At 51.2% G+C, this 19,432-nt stretch overlaps 8 protein-coding genes across 8 annotated transcripts; 4 read left to right on the forward strand and 4 right to left on the reverse strand.

Annotated features, from left to right (window-relative positions):
* Positions 1 to 537: 537 nt before the first annotated feature.
* Positions 538 to 2,189, forward strand: N7473_010786 (DNA-protein crosslink repair co-factor UBX5; the record flags this gene model as incomplete). The annotated part of the gene is made up of 2 exons (XM_057156725.1): positions 538 to 1,030; positions 1,099 to 2,189. The coding sequence occupies 2 exons, from the start codon at positions 538 to 540 to the stop codon at positions 2,187 to 2,189; spliced, it is 1,584 nt and encodes a 527-aa protein (XP_057005380.1).
* Positions 2,190 to 2,750: 561 nt separating this feature from the next.
* Positions 2,751 to 5,459, forward strand: N7473_010787 (putative Ste20-like serine/threonine protein kinase; the record flags this gene model as incomplete). The annotated part of the gene is made up of 6 exons (XM_057156726.1): positions 2,751 to 2,815; positions 2,908 to 3,073; positions 3,197 to 3,304; positions 3,377 to 3,407; positions 3,478 to 3,794; positions 3,850 to 5,459. The coding sequence occupies exons 3-6, from the start codon at positions 3,253 to 3,255 to the stop codon at positions 5,457 to 5,459; spliced, it is 2,010 nt and encodes a 669-aa protein (XP_057005381.1). The 5' UTR covers positions 2,751 to 2,815; positions 2,908 to 3,073; positions 3,197 to 3,252.
* Positions 5,460 to 6,315: 856 nt separating this feature from the next.
* N7473_010788 (cytochrome P450) lies at positions 6,316 to 8,173 on the forward strand (the record flags this gene model as incomplete). Its single annotated transcript, XM_057156727.1, has 4 exons — positions 6,316 to 6,522; positions 6,584 to 7,029; positions 7,087 to 7,471; positions 7,547 to 8,173. 4 exons carry the CDS (start codon positions 6,316 to 6,318, stop codon positions 8,171 to 8,173), a joined length of 1,665 nt encoding a protein of 554 aa, XP_057005382.1.
* Positions 8,174 to 8,711: 538 nt separating this feature from the next.
* N7473_010789 (CRAL-TRIO domain-containing protein) lies at positions 8,712 to 10,461 on the forward strand (the record flags this gene model as incomplete). The annotated part of the gene is made up of 4 exons (XM_057156728.1): positions 8,712 to 9,644; positions 9,696 to 9,737; positions 9,806 to 9,905; positions 9,980 to 10,461. The coding sequence occupies 4 exons, from the start codon at positions 8,712 to 8,714 to the stop codon at positions 10,459 to 10,461; spliced, it is 1,557 nt and encodes a 518-aa protein (XP_057005383.1).
* A 454-nt stretch (positions 10,462 to 10,915) lies between these two features.
* Positions 10,916 to 11,725, reverse strand: N7473_010790 (uncharacterized protein; the record flags this gene model as incomplete). The annotated part of the gene is made up of 3 exons (XM_057156729.1): positions 10,916 to 11,163; positions 11,315 to 11,496; positions 11,556 to 11,725. 3 exons carry the CDS (start codon positions 11,723 to 11,725, stop codon positions 10,916 to 10,918), a joined length of 600 nt encoding a protein of 199 aa, XP_057005384.1.
* A 57-nt stretch (positions 11,726 to 11,782) lies between these two features.
* Positions 11,783 to 12,339, reverse strand: N7473_010791 (uncharacterized protein; the record flags this gene model as incomplete). Its single annotated transcript, XM_057156730.1, has 2 exons — positions 11,783 to 11,787; positions 11,853 to 12,339. 2 exons carry the CDS (start codon positions 12,337 to 12,339, stop codon positions 11,783 to 11,785), a joined length of 492 nt encoding a protein of 163 aa, XP_057005385.1.
* A 386-nt stretch (positions 12,340 to 12,725) lies between these two features.
* N7473_010792 (GTPase-activating protein RGD2) lies at positions 12,726 to 16,352 on the reverse strand. Its single transcript, XM_057156731.1, has 3 exons — positions 15,583 to 16,352; positions 14,074 to 15,511; positions 12,726 to 14,019 (listed from the first exon to the last, which is right to left on the reverse strand). The coding sequence occupies exons 1-3, from the start codon at positions 15,811 to 15,813 to the stop codon at positions 13,031 to 13,033; spliced, it is 2,658 nt and encodes an 885-aa protein (XP_057005386.1). The 5' UTR covers positions 15,814 to 16,352; the 3' UTR covers positions 12,726 to 13,030.
* A 765-nt stretch (positions 16,353 to 17,117) lies between these two features.
* Positions 17,118 to 19,388, reverse strand: N7473_010793 (amino acid permease GAP1). The gene is made up of 3 exons (XM_057156732.1): positions 18,925 to 19,388; positions 18,419 to 18,836; positions 17,118 to 18,361 (listed from the first exon to the last, which is right to left on the reverse strand). Exons 1-3 carry the CDS (start codon positions 19,208 to 19,210, stop codon positions 17,299 to 17,301), a joined length of 1,767 nt encoding a protein of 588 aa, XP_057005387.1. The 5' UTR covers positions 19,211 to 19,388; the 3' UTR covers positions 17,118 to 17,298.
* Positions 19,389 to 19,432: the final 44 nt, after the last annotated feature.

The following is a 19,432-nucleotide window of genomic DNA, read 5'->3' on the forward strand; positions in this document are numbered from 1 at the left end:
TACACGTTGATCACCCGAGACACAAGGTTGCAGGAGCTGATGTGAAAGTACCTTCCTCGGGACGGTTGGTGGTCCACATTATTTCACGCGGGCCCTTCGAGGCGCGTAGCGCGACGCGTCGCATTCCCCAAGTAGTAAGATCAGCTACGGTGATCCGCTATCACCAGAAGTGCAGAGTTGCGTCTGTTGTCTTTATCGGTCACCGCACTGGCATTTGCGTCACTGGTCCCTAGTGGCAGATGATCATCTCTTCTACATGATCAACGGCGAGGGAAGCTTTAAGAGCTTAAAGTCTTCAACTTTCTTCATAATCTTCATGTCATCTTCCTTTAGCATCCGTTGCGCGGGGTATTCGCTGCGTTGATCCCTCGGTTTGCAGCTGTTTGCACCTCAGATTGCTCCCCACACTTCTACTTTGAACTAGGTGGATTGCATCTTAGATCTCTTCAAGGCTTCTCTCTCTCTTCTCTTTCCTTCTTTACCTCTCTTGATTAGAACATTTCAACCTTCACATCTCTCACACACTCTTTGCCCACCATGGAGAGTGACCTGGTGGCCCAGTTCGCCGAAATTACTGGTGCGACGCCTGAGCTGGCGGCACAGTACCTGCAGCTCGCTGATTTCGACATCGAACAGTCCATGCTGCTGTTTTTCGAAAACGGAGGTGCCCCATTGACCGAAGAGCCTGCCCAACCACCACGCCGTACTCGTTTCGAGGATGAAGCTGGGGTGGTTCATATCGACTCAGACAATGATGACGACAACCCACCTGCCCGCACCCAGACCTCTACACGAGCTGCGGGAGATTCAACATTCGAAGATGACGCCGCCATGGCCCGTCGCCTACAAGAGGAAATGTACGGGGGTGGCCCTGGCGCCGGTGGTATTGGTGGAAATGATGAGGATGTTCGGGCGCCCATGGCGCGTACGACCGAGACCCTGGTGGGCCCGGATCTTGGTTTCGACGATGAGGAGGATATGCACACCAATATTCTCAGCCAGCTGCGTGCTCGTCAACGGGCCGGCCAGAGTGAGTAAAAAGACCGCGATTTAGAGTGCTGGTTTAAGACTGACATCACTGACATTACTTACCTTTAGGCCGTGCAGGCATCTTCAACCAGAGATCCGCGCCATCAATATGGGCCGGCGATTCCGCAGAGACACACCAGGAACGATTATCGATGGCTACGGGAGGTGCATCGGAGACATCTTCCAAGTCAAATATGCTCGCCGAAATGTACCGACCTCCGTTCGAAATCATGTCTCGGGTGCCTTGGGATGTGGCTCGTGAGGAAGGGCGCGAGAATGAGAAGTGGCTTTTGGTCAACGTACAAGACACTTCAATCTTCGACTGTCAAGTTCTGAACCGCGATCTCTGGAAGGACAAGACCGTTCAGGAGACCGTTCGAGAACATTTCGTGTTCCTGCAGTTCTCAAAGGATGATCCCAAGGCCGCACCATACCTCCAATATTACTTCCAAGCCAGCGACGTTTCCGACAACTACCCCCATATTGCCATTGTTGACCCCCGAACGGGCGAACAAATGAAGGTATGGTCTGGTCCTCCAGTCATTAAGGCTTCGGAATTCTTGATGCAACTTCATGAGTTCTTGGACCGGTACAGTCTGAACCACAACGTGCGCAACCCCGTGGCGAAACGCAAGTCGGAGAAGAAGGAGAAGACCGTGGATGCCATGACGGAAGAGGAGATGATGGAGATGGCCATCAACAACAGCCTCGGGGGAGGCTTGGCGGCCGGACCGAAGCTGGAAGACCCAGACGACCTGACTCGAAGCACCGAGGATGTCAAGGGCAAGGGCCGAGCAACTGGCGCTCACGATCACGCCATGAGCGAAGTTATCCCCGAGGCTGCTGAAGAAGTGGAGGCGTCTCCATTTTCGTCTATTCCCAGCAACCGACCTCACGTTGAGCCCGAAGCTGATCCTGCCACGACCACCCGCATCCAATTCCGCCACCCCTCGGGCCGTGTTATTCGACGCTTTGCATTGTCAGACCCAGTCCAACGCATCTATGAATGGCTCAAGGCTGACCCTCCCTTGGAGGACAAAGCTGGCGTCGAATTCGAGCTGAATGCTATGGGGCAGAACTTGATAGACCTCCTTTCTACGAGCATTCAAGATGCGGGTCTGAAGAATGGCACAGTCATGATTGGCTATCTGGAAGACTGAACGCCCTCCTTGTTCTGTGCTGCTCAACTCGAAGTGTAAACCACTTCCCGCTGGGCTTTGGCACACCTGACCAAGGTAAATCATTTGGAGCGTGCGATAAAGTCCCTTTGCTCCATGCAAGGGCCTACGAGGCCTGGTATCTCCCATTTGCGGTGATACTCAGTCATATGAAACGATTTCTAGAACCTTTTGCCCCATGACTTTTCCGGTCTTAGAATTTAGCAATCTTATGAACCAATGACTTTTCACTTGAATCTTGAAGTCTAAAGTAATTCATGATATGTCTTCAAGTTTTAAGGGACATACAGTAGCATTCTATGTACTCATACTGCCCTTGGCTGTTTAGTACCCCGTTGGCTTGGTTACCGCCCTAATTCTGTCTGAACATACCGCCTTCCATCAACTCTAGTGACCGCCTTCTATATACAGTAGTTATATAGGCAATTTATTATCTCGCCACCATAGATAAGACTGACCGCCTGGCAGTATATGCCCCCGCGTCGATAAACACAAGCAAGGGAGCTGAGCTTCTTACAATCCTTTACTATCATTGCGCGTCTGGTTCCCCTTGTCAAGCCCATGAACCATGCAGTTCAATGATGCATCTTGACTAATCTGTTGCTCCTGTGAGTGTTCGAGGTATTAGTCCATCGTGGCTTTCCTATGCCTCTCTTATGGCCTTTGTTGATGTCCCGCTAATCATGGTTGTGAGTTGCAGCAAGAACAGATATCGTGCAGAGCCGACCGAGTGGCCTTCTGTACAGGAAAACAGAACAGTCATTGAATCATCTATTATCTGCTTTCAATACGCGTCCTGTAACCTTTCCTCGTGAATCGTGACCCGCCTTCTCCCCCACCATCTCTCGGATCAACCTGCCTCCACGGTATGTGCCATCCTGTTTCCTCCTACCGACCCAAGGCCCTCCCCTGCAACAGAAATCCCTGCACTGGAATGATTCAAAAGCCTGCAGTGGGCACATGAAGGAAGTTGCTGATTCACTGATCAGTTATCTAGGAGCGCCGAGGATCTTGACTTACACTGAAGCCCGCATAAGCCGACAAGATGACAGGCCCCATTGATCCAGAGAGCATCTACACCAAACAATCGTGTATTGGTGAGAACTACCCTTCTAAACTTCGGTGATGAAGCGCCACTGGGGCAATTGCTGACAAGATTGTCATCGCAGGTGGTGGAAGTTTTGGCAGGGTCTACAAAGGGTACTTATTGGAAACCCCAGCTTGATACAAAGGAAGGCCTGCTAACGAATCAACTTTTTTGCTATATCAGAGTCGATAGGCGTACTGGAGAGTCCGTTGCCATCAAGATTATCGACGTCGAAAACGCCGAAGACGAAGTGGACGACATCATTCAAGAGATCGCGATTCTCTCAGAACTGAAGTCTCCCTACGTGACTAAGTATCACGGGTCATACTTGAAGGGCTCCCATCTATGGATTGTCATGGAATATTGTTCCGGTGGCAGTTGCCATGACCTATTGTTGCCTGGACCGATTCACGAGGAATACATTGCGATCATTCTGCGGGAGCTTCTGAAGGGCCTGGAATACCTTCATGGTGATCATAAGCTTCACAGAGATATCAAAGGTAACTGAACCCTTGTCTGCTTTCTGGAACATGAGAGTTACTGATCATTTGGCAGCCGCAAACGTCCTTCTCACTGCAGGCGGTCAGGTCAAACTGGCCGATTTTGGTGTCTCGGGACAATTGTCAGCTACAATGACCAAGAAGAATACCTTCGTCGGAACACCTTTCTGGATGGCCCCAGAAGTCATTAAACAATCAGGTTATGACTACAAGGCGGACATCTGGTCTTTGGGCATCACGGCCATCGAACTGGCCTGTGGAGACCCTCCTTACGCTGACATCCACCCGATGAAGGTGCTGTTCCTGATCCCCAAGAACCCTCCTCCTACTCTCACTGGGGACTTCACGAAGCCATTCAAGCAATTCGTAGAGCTATGCCTGCGTCGGGACCCTAAGGAACGTCCCTCCGCCAAGGAATTGCTGGAGCATCCGTTTATCAAACGTGCCAAGAGAACCACCTACCTGACAGAGCTTATCGAGCGTGCAGAGCGCTGGCAAGCTACACGTCACAGTCAGAGAGAATACGAGCAAACTTTTGATGGACTCGATGAACCAGCAGTCTGCGAAAAGAAAGAAGAAAACGAGGATCTTTGGGACTTTGGCACTGTACGCCCTGCTGGAAGAGCTCCTGACCCGCCTCGGACGCCGTTGAATGAGCCGGATTCCAATTCACGCAACCCGGATACAGATGAGTGGGATTTGGGTGATGAGTCTACCAAGCAGACTCGTCCATCTCCCTCCGTACCACAGCTGGGCAAACACACAAACACTGCGGCTGATCTCTCTCCCTTCAAAATCCCCCTTCCTCCATCTGCGCCTTCCTCTCCCCTTAAGAGCGCATCCTCATCCGCACAGCCTCGGCCACAGGCTTCACCTTCGCGCAATTTTCGCCCTCTTCCAAAGCTCACTTCAACTGAGCCAAATTCCCCCGCGAGAGGCCACAAAGACCGGCACACACAGGCCATCACGAACCACAGAAATGACCCAGCACCAAACAAGCCATCTCCTTTGGTATCTGGATCACGGTCTGCCGGGCCTACGGTCACAGAGCCCCCTCGCTCCCCTACCGGCCAGGTTGCCAGAAAGCCTGCGCCGCTCCAACGCCCACTCCCCGATGCCCCTCTGAGCCCTGGTCTTCACAGACCATCCTCTCATGCGAGCCTGCAGCAGCAGCAGCAGCCCGAGGCGCCAGCCTCACCGAAACCTGCGTCTGGGCTGAAGTCCAAGCTTGGACCAGCCAGACAGGATGAGCGGTTTGCGAAGAGGCAAACATCGACTCAAGGCCCTCACATGAATGAGCGGCCCCAGCAGCTGCCAACTCCCTCCAAGGCGGTCGCCGAGAACGAGCGGCTAACCGCCTATGGCTCTGTGCTCGTTCCCGCCCTCCGCGCCGCAATGAATCGACGCGGCCGCCAGCTTGCTCGCCTGGAGCCCGGGCGAAACCACAGTGATCGGGAACCAACCCCCGAGGAGGAGAAAGCCTGGGAGCGCAGTGTGCGTATCCATCGGGGTATGGAGCAAATGGCGGATGATATCGCCCAATCATTCGCCAACCTTCACCTCTGGGACGCGGAAGCCCCAGTACAGCTGGGGAATGGAGTCGATGCTATTCTTGACGCCTTCCTCGAGGAAGTACTTGTGCGGCTTCAGCCGAACTCTCTCTAAGCCGACAAAGCTCATGTCTAGATTCTCTGTGTGATGACCTTACGTCTATTTGTCTGTTTGATTACTAGCGCTGTGACTGGTTCACTGAAATTCCCCCATTTATCCTTATCTCCCCGGGACTTTTTCTTTCACCACAGCTGCAGTTTCTTTGTTCCTGGCGTCTTGTTTCCTATCAGTGTAGATCATGAATCAATTCAAATGTGATGTTACATGTACAAAACTAGATGAGCGCTGGCAACCACCATAGGGCCGAAGATCATCCCATCATCAAGTCTGGGGGTAATTTGAGTATGTAGTGATTAGCCTTTATCTATTAACTGGATCCATGGATGAGCATCAGTTCTCCCTATATCAGGAAGTCCATGCGTCAAAGGAAGGCCCGCTGGTTCGTTCGCCCTGCATGCCCAAAATGGTAAGCTTGAAGTCCGGGAGATAGCCGACATCCACATGTGATTTTTCGCTTCGTATTGCGGAGAATATTACTCCAGGCTCCAGCATGACATGTTGCACAGTGTATTCCTAGATGGAAGGAGAAACTGTTGGGAAGCGCTAAGAATGTTCCCCGCATTTTAGTTGATCGACCGCGTTAGCGTCCTTCATGTGAACCCTAGAGGGATCGTGACTAGTGGTATTACTAATATCAAGAATGAGTGATGGAAAATGAAACTTTTCTAGGGCGGATTAAGAGTGTTTTCCGTGAAGAAATACAAGCGACATCATTGTGAATAGCATGTGAATCTAGAGAATTGGGTAGGCAGCATTTATCTGGCTGTTGTGTATATATCGTGGTGGATATGTTGTATAGAATTCATAGCTAGCATTATCAATATCCCAAACAAAGATCAATAGTCACACAATGTCTACTGCTAGAGAGCGTCTTGTTCTTCTGATTCCTCCTACTGTGGTTGGGACAGGCTTGATCATTTACTCCCGTATGACTTCGGAGCGGCCTGCGACTATTTTTCTCTATACCCTCGCGATCAACTTTGTGTTGATGGCAATATGGAATATCTTCATATGGCCATTCTTTGTCAACCCTCTTCGACACTTGCCGACAGTTCATGTATCTTCCCTTCCAAGTTAATCAGTCAATACATGAGCTATGCTGATATCTCTCGACTTAGGGTCCCCTAATCGGAGCCAAAGTCTTCCTTCGTCAACCTCGAGGAAGTATCATCGTGGACTGGCTACGGACCATTCCAAATGAAGGACTGATCCATTTCCGAGAGGCTTTGAATTACAGCTTTGTGGTTGCTACCAATCACAGAGCCCTGATGGATGTCCTTCATACGAACAGCTACGACTTTGTCAAACCACCAGGCGGACGAGAGTTCCTGGCTCGCGGCCTGGGATATGGTCTCATTCTATCTGAGGGTGATGCTCATCGGGCCGCTCGGAAGGCCGTCACTCCTGCGTTCAATATCAAGAATATTCGGGCCATGTATCCCCTGATGTGGATGAAAACTCAGCATCTCCTTCGCCAGTTGCAGAAGGAAATCGATCTTCATCCTGTGCCTGGTAGGAAGGAGGGTCAATCTGCTGGGGTTGTGGAGATCCAAGGATGGGCCAAGTAAGCCACAGTCTCCCGTCAGATCATATAAGCTTCGCTAACTCCTCCTTGGGATAGTCGATTGACATTAGACATCATTGGACCAGCTGCGATCGGCCGAGACTTCCAGTCGCTGGAGAATGAGAACGATCCTGTATCGCAGAACTTCAACGCCATTCTCAAGCCATCGTTGGACCTACTGATGCTGTTTGCCGTTTCGATCATTCTACCTCAGTGGTTTGTGAAGCGTATTCCATGCAATGCGAATTCCGTGCTGCCGGAAAAGGTTGAATATCTGCGAAAACTCTTTGCCGACATCCTCCACGAGAAGCGAGCACAGATCGCTCAGGAGAAGACCCAGCAAGAAGCCGCCGAAGGTGATATTTTGGGCACCATGATGCGAGGTGGAGAGTTTAGTGATAGTGAGTTGGTGGATCAAATGTTGACATTCCTCGCTGCTGGAGTATGTTTTGCTCTTTCTAAGAACACATCTCTTTTTTTCCCCGTATATGACAGGCAAATCTAACTAAATTGATAGCATGAAACCACAGCCGGAGCACTTACCTGGTGCTGTTATCATCTCTGTATCGAACCAGATATTCAAGAGAAGTTGCGCTCAGAGATATACGCAACAATCCCCTCCCCCTCCGCCTCCCTATCCTGGCAAGATCTCGAGGGAATGCCATACCTCAACGGAGTCTGCCAAGAAGTTCTACGTTTATACCCAACAGTCCCCATGACCGGCCGCGAAGCCATCCGAGAAACAACTATCGCAGGCAAGAAAATCCCCAAGGGTACAACCATCGCACTATGCCCACAAGCCATCAACCGCAACCCCGAATTCTGGGGCGAAACGGCGGACCAATTCCTCCCCGAACGATGGATTGATACCGATGAGAAGACTGGAAAACAAACACCGAATAAACATGGTGGTGCATCTACGAATTTTGCGCAGATTACGTTCCTTCATGGCCCACGGGCGTGTATTGGAAAGGACTTTGCGAAAGCCGAGTTCCGATGTGCCGTTGCGGGGCTGTTTGGGATGTTCCGTTTTCAGCTAAAGGAGCCAGGCCAGAAGATTACTTTTGGGGGGACTTTGACCACGCAGCCTATTGAGGGGATGCATTTGAAGTTGACGAAGTTAGAGGGGTGGAATTTGGAATAGTGGTTTTCACAGTCCAAGTGGGGTTGTGGGATTGAAGTTGATAATGCTTGCTATGGCTAGGGTGGATTTTTCCTTGATATGCTTTGCTTTGATGTCGAATTAGTTCCACAATATAATACAATACCAATTTCTGTAAACTTTATAATAGACAGGTTTAGACCCATAAATCAATTTATAATTTCAGTACCAAATAATTTGGAGTATCTCCACTTGCGGGGGATCTCTCTCGTTCCAGGGTTCGGTTCGTGTGAGCGGTTAAAGAAACGGCCCCAACACCCATGAAAGTTAATCATGTTAGCGACAAGATGATCTACCGGATCCAACCACCGAGGCAGTACCATGAGCTTACCCGTGCTTTCATCCCAGAGGGGTGACCGAGGCAGCTTGTAGCCCTCGTTAGCCAAGCATTCATGTGGATATCAAGTTTGGTTTGAATAAAGCAGCGCAGCCAAGTATGTTGCTTCACAACTGTATTTATTCAGATAATACCATTACAAAGACCCTGAAGTTGATTGAATATAACCATTGATATTTCATTATGACCATCACACTGGATACTTCGACTGGATACGTGCATAATCTCACTCCCAGCCAAGAGGCGAAGCTGCGTGAGCTGTGGATTCTTCTTTTCTCCTCAGCAGCCTCTGTTCTTTCGGCAGTCTACGAAGTTCCCCTTCCAGAGGGATCACCGAACAAGCTCTTCGAGATCCTGGACAGAGTCAACGAGCCCACAGTCGAGGCAATCATCAATGCCTTGAAAGAAGAAGACAGCAATGGAAAGCCATCAGACAGTAACGGCACAGCTAGCCAAGCCAACAGAGAGGAAAACGGGCTTCAAAACGGAGCAAGCAAAGAGCAGGAATCCCTCGACAAGGTGGAAGCCCTCATGAACAAAGACGCCCAAAAGAACATCATGTCAGAAATAGCCACCAAAAAAGTCACTCCACAGCACTTTGCATCTCTCTTCGCCCAACTCCGAAAAATGGGCGTCCAAGAATCAGAGATCAAATCCATGGAGAAGATTCTATCCAAGATGACCCCCGAAGAAATGTGTTTCTCCATCCTGAAGATGATCAAGCAGGAGCACCCTGACAGTTTACTGCTCCGATTTCTACGCGCCAGAAAATGGGACGTTGGCAAGGGTTTCACAATGATGGTTACGAATATTCTCTGGAGAAGAGAGATGGAAGTCGACGATGATATTCTTCCCAAAGGAGAACTATATGCTCTTGAGCAATCTCGGGATGAGAAACTTACTGCGAAGCAGAAGAAAGAAGGGCGGGACTTTATTGAACAGCTCAAGACTGGGAAGAGTTTTCTGCATGGATTTGATAGACAGGGACGACCGGTGAATTATGTGCGAGTGAAGATTCACAAACCGGGGGCTCAGAGTGAGGAAGTTCTGGAGAGGTATATTGTGCATGTTATTGAGACGACGAGGCTTATCGTGGTTCCTCCGATTGAAACTGGCGTGCGTGATTCTTGGAAGTTGTGGATGATATACCTGCTGACACTCTGGTAGACTATTGTGTTTGATATGACAGGGTTTTCTTTGTCGAACATGGTAAGAAGCTCACCATTCACTACTTTGCTTGGGGGGTAACTAATTGATCAAACCCTCGTTCCATATAGGAATACCAGCCCGTCAAATTCATCATCAAATGCTTTGAAGCCAACTACCCCGAATCACTGGGCCAACTTCTAATCCACAACGCACCCTGGATTTTCTCCGGTAAGTCCACTAACCCAAACCCCCAGATCAACACATTTCCCAAATCCCAAAACCCCAACACTAACCATGAAAAGGAATCTGGAGACTCATCCACGGCTGGATGGACCCCGTAGTCGCCTCAAAAGTCCACTTCACCCGTTCAGTAAACGATCTAGACAAATACATCTCCCGCGACCAAATCCCCCGCGAACTAGCCGGCGACGAAGACTGGCAGTACGAATACATCCAGCCAGAAGACAAAGAAAACGAGATCATGCAAGATACGGCAAAACGCGACTCACTCATGTACGAGCGTATGATGATTGGTCTGCGCATGTTCGCTGCTACCGCTGCGTGGATCTCTGCTACTGATTATTCAAAGGGCGAGGAGGATAAAGGGAAGGTGGAGGAGTTGAAGGCACGTCGGAATGGTATTATTGAGGAGTTTAGGAGGAATTATTGGAAGTTGGATCCTTATATCCGGGCTAGGGCTTTGATTGATCGGGCGGGGGTTTTGAAGGGGGATGGGACTGTTGTTGTGGGCGGGGGGTCTAATGGTGATGTTGAGTCTGGGTGAGGAGGGATTAGTACTTTTTGATTTAGTTTTATGTACATGAGTTTGAAACATACAATGCCATGCACGATATACTTCGAATAAAGACAACGCAAGTAGAAGTGGGCGATTCAAATGTAGACGCAGATCAGGTGGGTCTGCAAAGTTGAAAGAATATCAACCTCATACATTCTAAGTGTACCGAATGAGTGACTAGAGTATCATCTAATCGGAAAATGTAAAGCGAAATTGAAACATTAACGAGTTAAATTAAATTATTTGCTGGCCCCAGATCGTACACGAACATGAAGCTGCCACGCCGGGTCTTGAAAAATTAAATCCCCCCTCCCCTCCTCTAAAAGCAGCGAACCGATCCATACTCCAGACAGAAGAAAATTGAATCGAGCGACAGTCTCACGAATGACCATCCCCGGATCACTCCTTAGAGGTTGTGACCACCGTGGCGACCCCCAGATCTTTAAGCCGACGGTCGTGGCCTACCAATCGCCTGTCGCAGCCTCGCCTCCACGTCTTCCCAGTCCTGCTCTCTGTTGAGCGCCTGATACAGGAAGGGGGCGATCAGCTTGGCCCTCTGATTGAAGCCTTTCCTCGGGACGTGTTGGCGAAAGATGTCCCAGACCTCCAAGTACAGATCTCTCTGGGGAATTATCTCTTCGATTTTCCCACTCAGGCACTCGGGAAGGCAACCAACGAGGCAGTCGTGTGCTGATAGGAGCGCATGTTGTTGTCGGTCTCATCGAGAACGATGTGCTTCCAGTCGACATTATCAAGTCCCAACACATCCTTTCCCACGCCGGTGGTGAGAGGTGACCGACGGAATAGCGAGATGCTCGTGTTGCATATTCGAATTGCATACGGGAGACATAGAATCCCCGGTCGACCGTCATGAATGTTGGGACCTTGAGGTATTTCTTGCTGAACTCCTTCGGGTCGACAGGCAGGTCTCGCGGCTGTTGCTTGCTAGTGATGTCCAGAAACGAAGGGAATCGCATGGCGAAACGAATGGGCATGAACTTGACTAACTCCCACCCGATGAAACTAGTACTGATGTTAGTATTTTTTCACAATTGAGAGATTGGACTTATGAGATTACATACACTGTTAGGTTCAGATTCTCATCAATGTAAATATTGCGAGAAACCAGGTTTTCATGGGAAAGAGCACAGATCATGCTCTTCATCTGCCCCTGTGTGAGTCTCCACGCAAGTATCCGCAGGTACAGAGACGACAGTACGTCAATCCCCAAGTGTTCATCCAAGCTGGGCATCGGACGGATAATCCTCCGATCGACGATTATTTCCACCCATTTCTCAGGCGTGAGGTTCTAACCTAGATGAAATTGTCTTATAAGCAAACTGCATTGCATCGGCCCGGGTAAGTTAACAAGCACATACTGAGTTTCCGGCTGAACAGCAGATCAAAATTGATCCGAGCGATTTGGGCCAGAATTTTCTCCCGGTCTGCCTTCTTAGCTGGAAATGTATCACTCCTTTGCAGCTGCTTTCCAGGGAACCTGGTATGGACAATGTATGGCCTGTCCAGGGGATTGATGTCGTCCAGAGTGCGGTAGAGTACGCGAGGCGACCATGGGAAACCACCTTTTTCCAGCTTTTGCAGCAACTTGCATTCGGCCTCCATCCTGTTCTTGATCTGTGCTTTGTCTTCGACAATGACCCTCACACCGTCGGGGAAAACCACCGGCCAGCAAGCAAACACTTTCCCAATATATGAAGCAGGCTCATCAGGAACGAACGAGGGTGGGCTCGAGACGAAACTTCGACAGTCGGTAGCGACATAGAGGATCAAGTCACTGTTGATGCCAACGTTGAAAGGTGGGCCACTTGCCCTGGGAGGGGCGTATGAAGGCAAGGGAACCGTCATCTTGATCAATACGCAAGATTCCGGAGCGAAGACGCTTGAGAACGATAACCAGATGATGAAAACGATACCCGGGGCGTTGTGATATCTGAGAAATCGATGTGTGAAAGAGTTAACAAGGACGTGTTTCGGGAGGTTGAGAAAACACCTTTATATCCGTGCGCAAGTGACGGTAGAGTCACGATTACCCGATTAGGCAGTCGGCTGGCGTCTGCCTTACGCTGCGCTGCCTCATGCCTATCGATAGGGGTGGAATATCAAATTATCCGGTTGTTTGCTCGACTGGATTGAGGGCGGAGGAGGAGGCAGTCAGGATGGAGAATAGCGTAGAACGCATGGAGAGAAGCGTAGAATCCAATCGAATATGCATACATGACTAGATAGGCATCAGGGAGACTAATAAACAGAGCCCTATAGAAAGAAATGTATGGAAACATGAAACGGGCTGGAATAGAACTAGGTAATATGGGAAGAATGAGAAGACTCGGAAGCACAAACACGAAGGCAATGCAAGGCATAGAATGGGGTATGAGTGCCTGCTATACCAATAGATTATCCACGCAGAAGATCGAAAGCACAAGAATAAGACAGGAAATGTAAGCCCTAGAAGGCAGGACCACATATGTTTTTGAATCTATACAGAACTGTTGGGAGAACACATGAATGAGAAACGTCAAACCGTAGCCTCTCTTCTTCAGTCATCCATAGGCTTATCCTCCAATGTCACACCTTTGGGCTCACTTTCAGCGAGACTGCTTCGTTTGCTATCCGACTCCGGGGCACCCGCACCAGCGGGGAAGCTAGAGATGCTACCGAGACCGGGCTTGCGGGTGTATCGAGCACCGACGGACCGGACGGAACTGCGCTTGTCGAACTCACTGGATGTAGGAGCCGGAGTGGGAGTGGGAGTTGGAGAGCCCTCTGAGGCAGTCTCTGGAGGGGGAGGGGGACTTGTTGTGCCAGAAGAAACACTGGGAGCGGCAGAGGCTGGAGACTCGGTGGAGGTTCCATTGATGGCAGTCTCAGCAACATGGGTGTTCACAGTAGGGTGATCCTCGGTCGTGGTGGGTGATTCGGTCTTGGGAGGAACATCCAGGCTAGCGCGAGCGGCGGCCCGGGAGCGGTCCTGCGGGCTAGTAACGTTGATAGGGAAACGGGTGGCTGCGGAGGCACCACTAGAGCGATCACGGCGGTGTCGTGCGCCGGGGGCAGGGCTAGTAGCCCGGCTACGGTTGACAATGGCGCGTTGGCGAGCTTCCATAGCTGCCCGACGGTTGCTCTCATCCGTGCTGATGGCGCGAGGACGGCTCGAAGTAGAGATGCCCAGTGCGCTCGACTGACGCTTCAGCTCGCCGAAGATAGAATCCTTGTGGGCGAACAGATCACGAATCAAGCGGTAACTATGGCGCTCATCCATGGTGAGACTGTTCTCGGTACGGGGCCGGAGAACACAGGGAGACAATGCCTGGGCAAGAGTAGCAATGTATTGCTCCTCGGCGGAAGTGAGGTCAATCAGGCGGGTGAAATGGGTCATGATAGCGTCAAGCGTAGCAATGTTGACGAGACGGAGCTGTCCGAGAGTGCTTTGTAGGACCTTGATCCGTCCCTCTTCCGTGGTCTCGTGAGCGGTGGTCGAGTAGATCGTCTTGACGATTTCGTAGACTTGCGAAGAAACAAGAGAGTCTAGTAACAGTGAGCAGGGATGACAAAAGCGGGAATGGTGGGAGGAAGACAAACCTGGCAGTTCAAGAAGGTACAATTTCAAAACGCTGGCAACAATGGGTATCTCAAATTTGGGGAGGACTTCGCGATAATCAACCTTGCTGTTATTCAAGGCATTCCGCAATTGATGTGTTTGGGTAAGAGGAGGGTTGTGGAGCCAGATCCCACGTCGAGCCTCGTCACCCTCAAGCTCGGGGTAGGCGTTGTCCAGATAGGTCAGAATGGTGGTCACTAGGATCGGGACACGCTTGCGATCAACCCGGGCACGGGCTTCGAGATCAACACCGAAGTTTTGCTCCTCAACGGAACCATAGTAGTTCTCGTATGCCTGCACTCGAGGAATAAACCCACCAGTGCGATAATTTTCCAGCAGATATCGCAGATCACCCAGAGGCTGGATCGTCTCTTGGTACAGCATCATGTGATCGACGGTGCTCTGGAGGTTGGGGATGACATTACTGATGGCACCGGAGAAGTCCAGCACCACGGCCTTGATGGCCTTTAGGCGATCAAGCTCACACTGCTCCATGAAGCGCAAGTTCTCAATAACCTCTTCCTCCAGACGGCACCTGATCTGATCCAGTCTCCGAACAGCAGCCTTGTATTTCTCGTCGGCCTCGAAAGCCTCTCTGCGCAGCTTCTCCGAAGGGGTCTCGTTAGGATAAGGGTTGTTGAGAGGGTTCCAGCCAGCCAACATTTCCTGAACGGATGTGATGGGCGATTCGCCGCCGTTGCCATCCTCGCTCGAAGCCACAGAAGTCACGCGCATCAAAGGCTTCTTCTTTTCGGGAATCCCGGTGATCTGGAAAACCTTAGGACGCCACTGGTAGTTCATCTTTGAGCTGTTGGCAAAGGTGCTGCCCATGTTTCCGATTAAGCGGAGGAATCCATTGTCGACGAGATCCTGGCCAATCGCCTCTGCCTGGGTGAGGTTGGTCGCACCCATGTTGTTTTGGATATACTCCACAATCTCTGCACCAGACGAGGTGTTTTGATAGGTACCGATGATAGGAACCTTGGCGTCTCCAAGTCTGATATTGTCCAGCATGTGCAGCAGAAGTCTCTTGATCTCCTCAGGTGGATAGATTCGATCGCCAATCTCATATGGATCCTCCTCGGGTTCTTCTTCGGGGGTGGGTAGAACAATCTTCGGGGTGGGCTTGATCTTGGGGCTGTTATCGGGGTCCTGGAAGGCGAGCTTATTCTCCTCTTCCAAATCCTCTACCACCCGGCACTTGTTGAAGTAATGGCTGCGCAGCTTCTTGACCAAATCCACCTGCTTGGTATGTTCCTTGATCCGCGCCTGGAGGTTATCGTGGGAGGTCTGGACACGGTAGTCATGCTGATCACTCCAGCGTCGAAAGGGCGCCACGACAAGTTCTCGGATGTTGCTGGCGATCTTCTGGTGGTTGCGCGAGGCCTCGATCATTTCAGTGCGGACACCTTCGTATGCCTGGAGAAATTTGCAAGATGCGACATTAGCGGGAGTTCTCCTTCCAGTTCCCCGTTCAACTGCAAGCTTACCTTCCTCACACTCGCACCGTCGTCCTTGCCGAAACCCGCGGCAGACATGCGATCGACACTGGGTGCGATATCGCCCATGCGGAGACCATACTGCTCCTCCGCATCTGCTCGCATAGATGCAATAGTGAGAATCTGTCTATTCTCCACCACACCCTGCTGCAACTTCCCGTATAGCACCCCCAGGCCCGTGGCATAGTCGGGTGTCCAAAAGGAATCCGAGAAACCAGGCATTGTGACAGCGGCCGACAGGCGAACGATCCGGAGTCAAGTAGAGAACGAAATGTATTGAAGTTCGGACGTTGGCACGACGTGAGAGGACGATGAACGCTAATTCTCGATTCAGGAGATGCAGGAACCGATGCAAATTGTGGAACAGACGGAGATGGCACACCCCTCCGCAAATTGAAGAGTCTGATCGGTGTTAGGCTCCAGAGTTGACCTCGTATCCGCCCAACTATGCTTCGATGGGAACAATCTCAAGACGATATGAAGTTCAGCACTGGCTGGTCAGGCGCATCAAGCGGGGGAGACCGAAGCAGCAGAGAGAAAGAGTGTGCCTGAATCGTGCAGAGGATGCGTCCCGGGGAAAACGAGAGGTGCGCGGCAGTGTAAGCGCCCAAGCTGCGGGCTATGGGTCTCGAATGGGTGGAGCAAAGCGCAAAATGAGCGGATGAAAGCCGGCCGGACGGCAATTGAGCAAAGCAGAATGCGATAGAAGCCACACCTAGAGACGGAGTGAATGCAGGAATAGGGGTGGAAAAGAAGAGAGATGGGCTGTGCTAATGATGTTGATGAGTTTCCCATCGAGTGTTCGTCAGGTGGCTTGTAATTTTACCGGGCGGCCCGTATGGGACGAGTATAATCCAGCCCAGCCCTTTTCTGCTCCACCACACTACCAGCTCAGCTCAGTACGAGTACGTAGCTCTAGGACATACAGTAGGTACATAATTAGCTGGTGCTATTTTTGGAATGAAGAGGAGAGGTGATTTCTTTGGAAGCCGTTGAGCCGGGAGATTAGAATTACGCAGCCTAAAGGTCAAATTGGAAGTCTAGGTGAATGAATGGATTTGAGAAAATGTTAGTAGCCTTCATCCTGAACGTCTAGAGACAATTGGTTGAACATCATCTTCGGGGGTCCGAGTCGTACATGTGATACGCTGGATCAGGTCCAACATGGCACAGTTGGGCCTTTTGGGGGGGAGAACAAAGGCTGTTGGAATCTGGTAATTCAATTACAACCCCCAGGTGCAAACATGCCAAGTCTGGAGAGTCGACACGATCGGCGAGGCCGTTGTCGACCGACGTCAGACTACGTAGGTGCACATTCCAGATGAATAGATTAGCCTGTTTACTACTTGAGAGGCTCATGGAAACCCCTTTCTGAACATGCTTTTGGGATGCGCCTCTACGGGAGAAACACGTGGATTGAGCATGAGATAATTATTAGAGTCCTTGGAAACAATGTGAGACATTGTCTTCTCCAATACCAAAGAGGACAAGATCTACAGAAAAGACTAGAATTTGAGAAGAGTGAATAATAGAAAAGACGTTTCTTGATTATGGTATCCGTAATCGTCAGCATAGGACAAGAGTCATAAAGACATCCAGGACAAAGAGATGTAGAATAGAGATGTACATAAAAAGGCGGGGGTGCATTTCCCAGAAAGATCGCCTGCGCAACATGAACGAAAATTCCACAAAAAGAGCCTCCACTTTCTAGCAGAAAAGCTTGTAGAACTTCTTCCACTTGGGCAAAGCGGCCTGCTCTGCCCGCTCCTGGTCAATCAAGTGCTGAATGTCCAGGTCGCGGCGACCAGTGCTGAGGTCCATCTCGTGAGACCGGACAAACTTAGTACGGTAGTAGAGCTTGTAGGGGATGAAGAAGGCCAGCACGACAGGGGCAGCCAGGTAGCTGGAGAAGAAGGCATACACCAACTCCGAGGCGGTCTTCTCCTTGTAGCCGACGGGAGCGAAACCAACCCAGAACTGGGCGATCAGCACAAGACAGTTGAAGATGAAACCGATCCAGGAGCCAATGACACCGGGCTGAGATTGGAAAGCCAGCTCGTCCAGGCTGTGGCCCTGAACCTGCCAGGCGCGACGGAATCGGATGTGAGCGAAGCAGACAGAGCCCCAGGTGAAGACGGACGAGAGACCGGAGATGGCCATCATCCATCCGAACGCAACAGTCTGCTTGTCCGAGGCAGCCAGGAAGCAGAGCAGACCGAGGGCGGAGGCGACGCAGATGGCCCAGAGAGGGCGACCCTTGCGGTCGATGTAGGCCAGGAAGCGCGGAGCTTGACCCTGCTCGGCAAGGGCAGCGAGGGTACGCGAGGAACCATAGACGGAGGAGTTACCGACAGACAGCACGGCAATCATGATGACGACGTTCATGACGGAGGGCAGACCCTTGATACCAGCATTTTCGATGGCAATGACGAAGGGAGAAGCCTTGGCATCGGCCGACGAGCTACCACTGACGAGTTTCGGGTTGTCATAGGGGACGAGCAGGCCAACCAGGGTGAGAGAGACCACGTAGAAGAGGGCAATACGCCAGAACACCTGTTTGATAGCAGTGGGGAGCGACTTGCGGGGGTTGGCAGTCTCGGCAGCCGCCAGACCGACCAGCTCGGTACCAGCAAAGGCGAAGGCAGCATTGACGAACACACTGCAAAGACCCTTGAAGCCATTGTGGAAAGCACCGGGTTCGTGCCAGTAGCGTCCACCGATATAGCCACCCTCAGGGCCACCACCACAGTTCAGGACGATTCCGAGGATACTAATCAGAGATGTTAGTAAGAGCCAGTCGCAGAAACAAACAAAAGTAGTCACATACATGAATCCAATGACGGCAATAACCTTAATGGTCGAGAACACAAACTCAGCCTCACCGTAACCGCGGACACCGAACATGTTGATAGAGACGATCAGAACCCAGAATATAGCCACCCATGCCGCGTTTGACACACCGGGACTCCAGTAGTCTATCGTGATTGAGGCAGCGACAATTTCCAAGGGCAGGACAATCAGCCACTGTAGCGCATAGTTCCAACCCATAGCGAAACCCCACGCCGGGTCAACGAAACGAGTCGAGTAGTGAGAGAAAGATCCGGCAACGGGGAACAGAACAGCCATCTCGCCCAGCGCGTGGACGGTGCAGTAAAGCATGATACCAATGAGAACGTAGGCGATGATAACCGATGCTGGACCACCGGTAGCAAGGACCGATCCAGAACCAACGAAGAGACCAGTACCTAAAGTTCATGCGTTAGTCAAAAATATGCCGGGGAATATGGTATCGGATGCATCGTGCGGAGTAGTGGGGGGGGGGGGGTTTCGTACCGATTGAACCACCGATGGCGATCATCTGCAAGTGACGGCCCTTCAAGCGGCGCTGCAGCGGCGAGTGCGCGGTGTTGTGAGCAGCCTGCTCGGCATCGAAGCCAGAGCCATCGGCGCCTGTAGAAGCGTGACCGCCGTTGATGTATGCATTAGGATCCCGCTTGAAGCTATCAATGATGCGTTGGCCGATGCTGCCCTTGGTGGGTGAGGAGTCGCCATAGGCCGGCAGCTGTTCGCCGGTTGCCTGGGCCACCTTGGACCCAGAGTCGTAGCTCTTCTCATCCATGATTGCGACCAGTTCGTTTTATAGGGCGTTGACGTTTCAGTGGAAGGATGAGGTTATGATGAGATGGAAGGTAAAGTAAGGTTGAGACAGAGAACTTCCAGCTCAAGCAGTTCCACCGGGGACTCTACAGGAGAGAAAGGGAGGGAAGAAACAGGGAATGGTCGAGACTCGACTAGCACGCAGGAGGAGAGAGTGAGAGCTGGGGGGGCGGATTGTTTAAAT

Source organism: Penicillium subrubescens (genome assembly GCF_028828155.1).
Source record: "Penicillium subrubescens strain IBT 31985 chromosome Unknown utg000007l_segment0_segment0, whole genome shotgun sequence".
Taxonomy (NCBI): Eukaryota; Fungi; Ascomycota; class Eurotiomycetes; order Eurotiales; family Aspergillaceae; genus Penicillium; species Penicillium subrubescens.